Consider the following 11,884-nt stretch of genomic DNA (forward strand, 5'->3'; position numbering starts at 1 on the left):
CAGTAAACCCAGGCCTGTTTATCCTCTCCCACTCTGCCCAGGACCTGGGGAGGGGAACCTTTCAGAGCAGTTGGCAGGGGAGCTGGGCACCATCCAGGTCTTCTGGTCTCAGGCTTGTGGAGACTGCTGTTTGTGTGGTCCGTGAATCCAGTGGGCTGTTACCATTAGCCTTCGATTGGTCTTTCCTCCCGAGGGGGAGAGGTCAGTTAGTTTGACTGTGGGGACCGCAGTCAATTAGATGAAACAAAGTGGGTATGGAATGTTAAAGGGAACATGGATCTGCTCCATAAACTTTCACTCAGTTCTCTCTCTCTTACACACACACACACACACACACACACACACACACACACACACACACACACACACACACACACACCTACCCCCTCACCCCCTCTGAATCCTTTCAACCTGTGTTGATGCTTGCTGCAGAAACTAAATAATGTTTTCAAATGATCACTTGCAGGTGAGTTCTGTGCACAGACCAGCAATGAAATGACCTGCACGACCGAGGGCCAATGGTGGTGCTGACCAATGTCAAGGTGACCTGTGAGATGCTCCTGCCCTTCCCTCCCTCCCGGGGACCAGCGGGCTGCCTTTGCCACGTCACTTGGCATTCACGCTGCCATTTCCTTTCCTTCATAAAAACAATCAGCTTCATTAATACCTCACAGTTGGTTTGGTGATTAACATGGCAATAAACACTGTCGATGACAGTAATAACTCAGGGCTGGAGACAGGTCCATTTCTACTTGCAATGCTGCCGGTGAAACGCGACAGCACCTTTCAGGCGGTTTCCTCACTCGCTCTCAACGCTTCCTGCTGCACAAGCAGGCGGCAGGGCGTCTTGCACACAGATCTTGGCATTTTGATAAGACACACTGGGGATGGGAGGTGGGGTAGGGAACCAAACAGATTCTTGCAGACCTGGGTCCCACAGGGCCTCAAAGCTCCTTTCAGAATTAGATGGCCAGGTCTTTCTTCCGAGGTGCCTCTGGGAGGGGCTCCAGGTCCAACCTCAGGAGCTGCACGTGCTCCAACATTCAGAGCAGAGCTTCCCCCGGCAAGAGCACCAGGCCCCTTCTCAGAGGAAGTGCCAGCAGAGGGCAGGGGCAGGGGCCGGCGCCCAGCCACCAGATCCCACCTCAGGCTTGCCTTGTGTGTATCTAGATGGGCAAAGAGCTGAAGTGCCCTATCGGTGCCCTGCCCTCTACCTGTGCCGAGACGGTGACAATGCCCTTTCCTCCCAGGGGTACGTGAAGCTTAACAAGTTGTTAAGCAAGGTTGAGTTGGTTCTGACTCACAGCGACCCTACGGACAACAGAAGGAAACACTGCCTGGTCCCGTGCCACCCTCACCACGGACGGTCCTTATGCTATCTGAGCCCACTGTGGCAGGCTCTGTGAATCCATCTTATCTAGGGTCCTCTTTGTCGCTGCCCCTCTCCTCAAGCAAGCTGATGTCCTTTCCAGGTACTGGTCTCTCCTGATAACACGTCCAGAGTACCTCTGTTAGGCTGCCTTGTCTAGAGAAACAAAACCTCATGGGACCACACAAGAAGAACTTTCTATCAAGAAGTAATTTCATATCAGGAAGACATCCCAGCCTAGTCCAACTGAAGTCCATGCATCCAATGCTAGTCAGGAGCCCTCTTTAGACTCATGTAGCTGCAGGTCTGTGATGCAGACGGGAAGGGTGGTGCAGGGAGGCCCAGGCTGGGAGGTCACCAGGAAGACAGCAGGGGTCAGCTTCCAGGGTCCCAGCGAGGAGGAAGGTGAGGGAGGGTCAGGGAGCATCATCAGGCTGTGACCTGACAGGTTGGACTCCGCCCTTATCTTCACACAGGGTCGAGGGACACAAACTCTAACTGCCACAGCACCGCAGGTGAAGCCTCCCCATCGTCACCTCTAAGGAGCATTCTGGCTGTGCTCCATCCAGGACAGATTTGTGTGCTCTTTTGGCGGTCCCCGTACTCTGAATATTCTTCTCCAGCACCACCATTCTCGCAGCTGCCCCAATTCTTCTACAGCCTTCCTTGTTCAACGTCCAACGTTTCCAGGCATGAGGCAGTCGGGAAGACCGTGCTGGGCTAAGGAGCACCTTAGCCCTCAAGGAGACACCTTTATCTTTAACACCCCAAGGCAGCAGCGCTCAACCTGTGGGGGTCGAACGGCCCTTTCACAGGGGTCACCCGATTCATCACAGTAGCAAAATGCCAGTTATGAAGTAGCAATGAGAATAACGTTATGGTTGAGAAGGTCACTACAACATGAGGAACTGGATGAAAGGGTCGCAGCCTGAGGAAGGTTGAACACCGCTGCGCCAAGGTCTGCAGCAGCCCAGGACAATACACCATGTGCTGTTCTGACTCTGCTGCCATGGCCATCGGCTGCAGCCTTGAGTCAGCTAAAAGCCGCGACAGCCTGCTCTTTCCAGTGCTGGCCACGATGTTCTCTATTGTCCAGTCACGCGGGCTTTGTTTTCTTGATGCTGAAGCCTGTAGTCTCCGAGCTTCCTCAGTGAGTGGTTCAAGCTTGCTTTGCTCTCAGCAAGCAAGCGGTAGCTATGGAGGCACAGGTGGGAGTGCGCCAGCAGGTGGGAGAGCGGGCTCTGTGCAGGCAGGCTGCCCCTTAGGCCCACCACCCATGGCTTTCCAGGACCCTGAGTGCCATCAGCCCTAGAGTGACATCACTCACAGGCTGCGGGCGAGTGCTCGTACTGTGACACCTAAGTCAGGGAAGGGAAGCACGCTGACTGATTCTGACTCAGAGCGATCCAAGACTATAAGCCTACGGGAGCACACTGCCTCAGTTTTCTCCCTCAGAGTGGCTGGTAGGTTTGAGCCGATGGCCTTTCAGTTAGCAGCTCAATGCCAAGGCCACAGCTCACCAGTGCTTCTTCAGAAAACAAAGTGCGCTCGGAACAAAGGGCCTTCTGTCCGGCAGCACCTGCCCTCGGCCCTTTGAGGAGGACGTTTGTGCCATTGGCAGATGAGGATACGAGCCGAATGCCCCAGGCCTCTGACCTCCTTGGGGCCCAGGTGCCACATGGCAGGGCACTCGCTGCAAGGGGGAGTTGCTGACACCTTGTTCCTTGCTCGTGACCCATGCCAGACAAAAAACAGTACAACACGTGATGGGACGCAAGGGCAGCAAGCAGCTCCGAGGAAGGCCTGGGGCAGACCCCTCACAGAGAGCCCACGGAGAGGCTAGTCCTGCTGACCCCAGAGCTGGGCTACAGTCACCAGAACCGAGCAAGGTCTCCATCAGGCCCAGCCACCCCATGCGTCACGATTTGTTACGGCAGCTCAGGACACGAACAGAAGTGACAGGGACCAGAGGTGACAGGGACTGGAGTTTACACAAGACCAGAGGTGAGAGAAGTCCTGCAGGTCATCGGCCTGGAGGCCGTGATCACTTGGGAACACCTTCCCACCCCCACTCCAAACTGGGCAGCCCTGTTCTCTGCGTCCTTGGTCGGCGACAGTGACTAGGGGGAGGCCTGCAAGCTCTCCTGGACGGCCGACATGATGAAGACAGATGCGTGCCCCGTCACATGAAAGCCTGCCTGCTGGGCAGGGTCTTGGGAACGGTCAGCATCCCCAACCTATTGGGGCTCCCAGCCCCCATTTATGAAACTGCTGGTTAACAGGGCAGAGAGCTGAACTGTTCTCAAGTATCAGAAAAAAGATGAGGCATCATGGTCTCATTTTAATTCAACAAAATCCAACCAATTTTATTTTATCACCTGAATCTTTCTTAAAGAAACGGGGGAGGGAGGCAGGTGGCCCAACAGTTGGTGGGAAAAAATGGAGCCCAAAGGCAATGGTATTTCCCATGGACTTCTGGAAGTCCCTTCGCACTTTTCAACGAAACTGGGAAAACCCACCAAGGTCAAGCCAATTTTAACTTTTACCTGGCAGGGGTCACTGAGCCCACAGGGTAAACAGAACTGCCCCAGAGGGTTTCAGAAGCAGAGCGCCCTCTTTCTGCAGAGTGCAGCCCAGCGCTGTAACTGCGGCCCCACTGGGGCCCATTCAGAGAAGCCCCCCGTAAAATCGGGAGCACCCAAGTAAGGACACTGCGCACTTATGAGCGTTTCTGCGACCCAAGCTTGGGTTGGCTTTCCGGTAAATGGAGGGGCCGGGCCAGTGACATGGATTTAGTGGGGAGGTGATGGCCGTAGTGGGTCACTGCAGAGTGGGCACATGGGTGCACTGCTCTCCAGATCTGCAGAGGCAACAGGCCTGGTCCCATGCAGGGGCCAATGGCTGCTAACTCCCACTGCCCGTAAGGCGGGCGCCCAGGCTAACACCAGTCAGCTGTCGGGGTCCTGATTCCAGCCCAGTGGCAGCAGCAGTCTACTCAGACTGGCACTTCACAGAGTTTTCAACAAATGGAGTCCTGGTGGCGGGTACAGAGGGTACATGTTGGACTGTTAACCGCCAGGCCAGCAGTTTGAAACCACCAACTGCTCCTTGAGAGAATGACGGGGCTTTCACCTCCTGCAAAGAGGTACAGCCATGGAAACACACAGGGGCAGGTTTACCCTGTTGTTGGGGTCATGGGTCGCTGTGGGTTGACACTGACTGGAGGACAGTAAATGTGGGTTGGATTTTCCCAGAGGAGATCGCCAAGCCTTTCTTCTGAGGCACCTGTCAGTGGGCTCAAACCACCAAACTTTCCTTAAGCATCTGGCCGGTTAATGGCTTGCTCCTCCCTCCCATTCAGGACTCCCAAAGGCTAAAATGATGTGCTAAATCACCTGGGGGCATTCACTTGTAGGCCTACCTGGGAGAGGGGTGTGTCACACAAGAAGACCACCTGGCACAAACCCCGGCATTTCACAGGACCTTGCAGCTCAGAAGTCCCATGCCATGCTCCAAGACTTCAAACCCAAGTTTACCGAGGCACCAGCCCCAAAGGGCAGCTTCCGCTCCTCAGGCATGCACAGCCTTCTTAGTATCCAAGGCACGAAGGCCCACTCCTTCTCAGCGAAGACCGGCTCTGCTTGGACTCACCTGTCCCGAGAGTAATCACTGACTCTGAATGGATCTCTTCTAATCTCCACCAGAAAGCCACACATGACTCTGGGGACAGCGGGGGGGGGGGGGGTGTCTGTGGGCACCTGGTCCCGGAGGCACGCAGCACCGCCAGGAGTGGACATAATGGTGTGCTGCCTGGCCCTTCTGCAGCTACCCCGGGGGGGGGGGGGGGCTGCTCCAGCAGGAAAGAAATCCCTTTGCACTGACTCACCGACACCATCACAGTGCCCGGACCCTATCGAGAACTCAGGGCCCCTGAGTGTTTCTGAGACTGGAATGCTTTATGGGGGTGGAAAGTCTCATCCTCCTCGCGAGCAGCTGCTGGTTTCCAACTGCTGACCTTGTGGTGAGCAGCCCAACATGTAACACAGCCCGTCATCAGGGCTCCCAGCTGAACGGGCCGAAAAACCAAACTCACTGCCATCGAGGCGACTCTGACTCACGGCAACCCGGCAGGACAAGGTGGGGCTGGCTCTATGGGTTTTCATGACCTCGGGCAACTCTTCACCAGAGTAGTGGGTACTTTAGGACTTGTTTCCACTAAGCTGTCAAAGAACAGGGGATGAGACTGTAGGGAGGGGGTACACACGGAGTGAAACGGAACCGCAACTCAGGAGCCCCCTGCTGGCACGGTGGGGGAAGCACTTGGCTGCTAACCACCAGGTTAGCAGTTCAAACCCACCAGCAGATGGGAGGGTAAAAGGTGTGGTAGTCTGATTCTGTTAGGACTGGGAACCCTATGGGGCAGTTCCCCCTCTGCCCCACACAGGATGGGTCTACCAATTGGAATCAAGTGGATGGCGGTCGGCTTCCCTGTGACAAACACATCAACGCCCGGTTTCTCTCGCTGGAGGCCCGGGTGTGCACTGCAAACAGACCCCTGCCTGCAGGCAACCCCCACCATGAGGAGACTTGGCTCCTGGGGCCCAGCTGTCTCTCTGGCCAGCTGTCCTTCCATATGGCTGCCTTGCCACTCAAAAGGGGCCAGGAGACAGTAAATAGGCAGCTTGCACAGCTGAGAGAGGACCCAACAGGTGCTGGGGCGTGAAAGTTGCTAAGATTCAGTTTTTCTAAGAAAGATGGCTCTCTCTGGCTTTCACTTCCTTGTCTCAGAAGTTTGGCACTTGCTGGGATAAACCACTTGGCCCCAAAGGTGGATATGAAAGAAAGTGGGCAGGCATACGCCCTCCTACTGAGGAACTAATGATTTTTTTTAAAGGGGAGAAGAGAGAAACACATTTTTAGGAGATCTTGTGTCAACATGAAATGTACTGGGCCCCCAAAATTCCCTGCCTTGTAGTCAATGCTGACTCACAGTGACCATAAGGGGCACGGTGTAAGTGTCGCCGCCGGTTTTGCAGCGTGTAAAAGCAGTGGGAAGCCTCCTCTTTCGTTCGCGGGGCGGCTGGTGGTTCCAAACCGTGGTACCCTAAGGTTAGCATCCCAACTCGTAACCACTACGCACCAGAGCTCCTTGTGATGGGCCTAGGATACTCAAAACGTTTCTGTTTGCTCGTTTTACGTCTGCATATGTACTTGTCAGGGAGCACGGAGCCCTCCCCCACCAGGTGTGTGCTTGCTTAAAGTTGAGCCGCTGGGCTTCTGCGCGCCCCTCTCATCTCGGGCACGGTGGGCTCTTTCCCGGGTTCTAGGAAACGGTCTCGGGTGGGCATGGGCCTGGCGGCAATCCTTCCCACACCGGACAGATCCCGGTCTCCACGGGGCACTAGGGCCCGGGACTGGACCGATCGGGAGCCGGGCCTCCCTGTGGAGTTCCCCCGCGCTCGGGCCCGGGGTCCAAGGTTCGAGCTCGCCCTTGGGTCGGCGGGGCGGCGGGGCAGCAAGACCGCGCGAGGAGAGAGAGAGGAACGAGTTAGGTACCGGCTGGTGGGTGTCCAGCTTTCGTCTCCTGCTTCCCTTCGGGAGGCGAAGACATGGCGCGCGGGCTGGAACGATCAAGGCGATGGTGGCGGCGGCAGTGGCGGCGGCGGCGGCGACTGGCGGGACTGAGCGGGTGGGCCCCCACGGCAGCGGCGGGCCAGCCACGCCCCCGGCCCCAGAGCCGACGTGGCGCAGAGGTCCGGTCCGACCCCGCCCCGCCAGCCCGCCCCGGACGTGCGTGATGGCGTCACTAAGCCAGGCCCCGCCCCGCCCCGCCCCGCCGATCCCGGCACCCTGAGGGCGAGCATGCGCAGTCGGCAGCGCCACGTTGGAAGTGGTGTGCAGGCGGGCAGGAGGCGGGAGGATGGGGCGGGCGCTCTGCGGTTGGCGTGGCAGCTAGGGGGGCGGGGCTGGCGGGGGACTTGTGGCAGACTACAAAGGTCCCAGTCTGAGGCCCGGGGCGGGGACAGACTCCACCAGCTCCTCATAGGACATCGGTGGTATCCCCAGAGTGGGGAGGCACCTTGGAACTGCCGGGTCCCAGGGGGGACCCGCTGTAACATGCCATTAACCATCTTCCACTGCAGGCCCTCATTTAATGTTGAAACGAGGCCCCAGATGGGAGCAAGCAGGGAGGTTCACAGAGGAGCTGGGCTGCTGACTAAAAGGTTGGCAGTTCGAAACCAGGGAGGGAGGAAGACGAGGCTTTCTACTCCCGTAAAGAGACACACAATGGCAGCTCTCCCCTGCCCTATGGGGTCGTCAAGAGTCAGAATCAATCCCATGGCATTTGAGTCTTTGGAGGGGGCACAGCTTGTTAGAGGTAGGTATGCAGGGTAATTTTCTCCCTGGCTACCAAGGCAGCGCTGTGTACCTGGACAGGTGTGGGTCTCTGCCTGATTCCCTTGAGATGGCTTGCTGGATCACACCCCTCCCTTTCCAAGCACAGTCACGTGGTCCTCTTCTGCAACATCAACCACACCTGCTGGATTCACAGGGAAGTGTCCTTAAAATGTCTGTCACGGCCACCTCTTTGTACCTCAGACAAGAAAACTGCTCCGAAATGTCTGGGAAATGCACCCCTCCCACCCCTGTCAACCTGGCCCAAACTCTCTGGCGCCGTCTACCCCACAAGGCTGACTCCGGCCTCAGGAACACCCTTTGGCAAGGCCACTCCTGGCCTCTGACCAAACCACTAGTCACTTTCCCACTCATTCTACTTGTTTTAACATTAGTAAAGCGGGACACCATTGATAAAACTCATATCCTGGCGAAATAGCCACACGGCAGCCGAAAACCGTATACCCTAGCTTGTTATGCATTCTTTCCAAAAATCGGGACTTTTTAAAAACGCCATGGGTCGCGGGAAAAATTGTTAAAAATCGGGACGTCTGGTCACTTAGCCCAGCTGTCATGTCCCCATGAAGATGTGGGACATCCCTGCCTTGCTAGCTCCTCAGTTCTTCTGTTGCTCACTGCCTGTCCCTTCAGCTTGTGGGTACCCCGGGACTTAGCACTGGTCCACTCCACCATCTTCACTTTCCTGAGAGGACCTCAGGCAGGCTGGCAACTCTCTGCAAGCCTGCCGTCCCTCCACCCCTGACCTTTGGACTGAACTTCAGACTCCTATCCCCGCCCCTTCCCCCCACCTCCCCAAGTGTAACACAGCCCTGTCCAGCCCATCGCGTAGGCGTAGAGAGGGTGACCTGAGAGGCACTTCTCTGTGCAGGTTAGTTGTTAGCCGGATGCTGAGCCTGCAGGCAGGTGTCAGCAGCAGCCGAAAAAACCCTGATGTGGGTTTTCTTCCACAAACACTGCCTCACCTACCCTGAGCAAGAAAGCCACAGATGCTGGGATATGGACTGAGGAAGCTCTGCCTATGCCCAACCAATAAACCCACTGCCACCGAGTCAATTCTGACTCACAGCGAGCCTACAGGACAGAGTCGAACTGCCCCCGTGGGTGCCTGAGACTTTACACCTTCACAGGAGCTAAAAGCCTCATCCTTTCTCCCTGTGGTCGCTCTGTGGGTTCGAACCACAGACCTGTGCTTAGCAGTACAGCTTCTAACCCTCAACTCCACCTGGGCTGCTTTATGTTGTGCGCAAGAGCCGTAGGATTAAAAACTGGGGTCTTAATCTTCAAGCAGCTTCCAAACCATTGACCCGCTGCCGTGGAGCCGATTCCAGCTCGTGGCGACCTGTGGGGCAGAGAACTGACCCTTTGGATGCCCAAGGCTGTATATCCTCATGGGGACAGGAAGCCTCATCTTGCAGTTAGCAACTCAATGCATAACCCACTGTGCCATCTCACTCCCTGCCGTTGAGTTGATTCCAACTCACAGAGCCTATAGGACAGAGTAGAACCGCCCCTGTGGGTTTGCGAGATTGTGTCCCTTTACAGGAGTGGAAAGCCTTGTGTTTCTCCCTTGGAGCTGCTGGTTTTGGATCGCCGTGGTCCATAACCACTGGGTGGCCAGAGCTCCTTAGAATGGCTTCTAAGGAGTATAAACCCACCACTCCAGGTGAAAAGAGACATCGCCCCATGGTTGAATTGGCAGCATGTTCCCCCCTTAACCAGTTGCTTCCCAGTTGGCTCCACCCCATAGTGACCCGCCTGGGTGTCTGAGGAGAACTGAACTTTTAAATGGCTGGTGTTGGGGACATAGACTGCCAGCCCTTTCTGCTGAGGCACCTCTAGGTACATTCAAACCTCCAGCCTTTCAATTAGCACGTGTGCCTATTCACTGTTTTCATCACACAGGGACTCCCATTTGTCCCCCTTGAGTGGTCCAGAAAGGTGCACCTGGTGAGCAAACGCATCTCGGGATCAATGGCATAGGGCACGTCTTTGGGGCAGGTGGCAGTTAGATTTTGTGACCCCTTGCCCGTGTGTAGGGGTGGAGGCCAACCTGTCAATCAGGCCACAGACTGATGATGCCTCCTGGGTGGTGTGGCCTTTTTATAGGAGAGACACAAGCTCCCCCACCCTTTTCTCTGTCTTTTTGCTTTCCTGCTTGCTGGGACTCTGCACCTACCCAATTTTGAGAGCTCTCAACCCCCTGCCATGTTTCCATGGACCATGGCTCCACACAGGTCTGCACCACTGGCCTGAGATCTTCCGGCTTCTCACTTTGCCTTTCTGTGTCCTTAGCCAGCAGTGACATGAGACTGAAGAGGGTTCCAGCTGGCACCACACCCAGGGACTTGAGGTGGACTGGGCTGAGCTGCCTTCTCGATGTAAAGTGCTTTCTTCTCAGTGGATGAGTGTCACCGGCCCGGTTTCTCTAGACCACCCGGCCTGACACAGGGCAGCAGGAGACTTCTGGGGGAGCAGTGGAGCTGGTGGTGTGGGGCTTCAGAGGGGGGTACAGACTATGCTGCCTGGGACTCTCCAAAGTGGCAACCCTCTGCACTCCATGCGCTCAAAACACAGGGTTGGCTGCCCCCACCCACCTGCCCTTGGCTTCCCATCGAAATGAGCTGACTTATATTTACAAAGGGGAGGGGCAATTATGGACACCTCTACATGGCCTCGAGTGACATCTAGAAGAGAACCCCAGGACTGTCCCCCTGACGCTCTGATTTATCAGAAGCCGAGGGGCAAAGTCATCTGAAGGCTGATCGAGTCCTGGGAGAGTGCACATTACAACAGAGCTGCCCACTCAGCTGCTGTCTTACCCCAAAGCGTGCTTTTGTTCCAGGAGGCGATGAACCTAGCTTGGGAAACAAAACCCAAAAACACCCCACCACCCCCACATTCCCCAGCAGCTAGGAGTAGCTGAGTGACACTGTTCTGGCTACTGAAATTCCAGGGGGAGTCTGTGAGGAGATTTCTGGGGACGTTCCCTTGGTGTTCTGGATGTGAGCTTCCTCCTTCCCTCCTTGTGACTTGGAGGTGGCGACTTCCCTGAATTCAGAGGAGGGCAGAGAGCACAGCAATCACATCCGAGCCACGGGCCCCTCAGGGTGGGGGTGGGGAACCACATGGTGGAGAGGCAGAGCAAGAGGTCGAAGGCCTGTGGCGACATTGGTGGCCTGGGAAGGCTGCACATGCAACGGTGGGCCCCCTGTGGACTTATTTGTGGTGGGATAAAGAAAGTTATGCTCTTGCTGTTGTTTCCTTACGTGCAGCCAAACACACCCCTAATGCTTACGACTTGCCAGGCTCCATACCATGGGGTCCTACTCACCTCTCTGGCCACGTCATAGCCTTTCTGATATTCCTTGAATGTGACAGGCCTGGCGCCCTGGTCCTACCCTCCACCTAGAACTATCTCTCTCTCTCTCTCTCTCTCTCTCTCTCTCACACACACACACACACACACACACACACACACACACACACACTCACACACACACACACCAGATCCTTTCATGTTTGCCTCTGTCATCCTAGAATTAGTGAACCCTCAGACAAATTATCTGAAGAAGGTAGTTGTGATGGTTAGCACTTATGTCGCCTAGACACTCCTGGGAGAAGGTAGGGGTGGAGCACAAGCTATCAATCAGGTTGCAGACTGATGACACCATTGGAAGTGTGACTTTTTGTATAAGACAGATACTCTGAGCAGAGAAGAGCTCTCTGTTGCTCCCTTCGCCTTCTGCTGGATCTGGAAACTGGAGCCATCAGCAGACTGTCGACCTTGGATTCATTCAGCCAACCTTGGATTCACTTACGTCTGCATCCACCAGCCTGTGGCCCTCCTCCTTTGTCTTCCTGCTTCCTATTCATCAGCCTCCATAGCTACACAAGTCAGAGAAGCCTTCAGCTCACATCTGACTGATGAACCTGAACCAGGATGGACTTGCCTACTTCTACAACGGTGAAAACCATTTATTCCTAGAAGTCTCTTTCTATACACAACACCTTCAAGCATCACTGGATTTGCTTCTCTATTAATCCAACCTGACACAGTAGTCCAGGCACCCTTGACATCCCACCCTGCCTTTCTGACTT

At 55.6% G+C, this 11,884-nt stretch overlaps 1 protein-coding gene across 1 annotated transcript in view; it reads right to left on the bottom strand.

Annotated features, from left to right (window-relative positions):
* Positions 1 to 7,097, bottom strand: part of DAP (death associated protein) — a 29,189-nt gene extending 22,092 nt beyond the window's left edge. Inside the window, exon 1 of the mRNA XM_075540864.1 lies at positions 6,926 to 7,097. Coding sequence (XP_075396979.1) covers positions 6,926 to 6,980 — 55 coding nt within the window. The 5' untranslated portion in view covers positions 6,981 to 7,097. The remainder of the gene's footprint in view (positions 1 to 6,925) is intronic.
* Positions 7,098 to 11,884: the final 4,787 nt, after the last annotated feature.

This window comes from Tenrec ecaudatus, chromosome 2 (genome assembly GCF_050624435.1).
Source record: "Tenrec ecaudatus isolate mTenEca1 chromosome 2, mTenEca1.hap1, whole genome shotgun sequence".
NCBI classification, from domain to species: domain Eukaryota; kingdom Metazoa; phylum Chordata; class Mammalia; order Afrosoricida; family Tenrecidae; genus Tenrec; species Tenrec ecaudatus.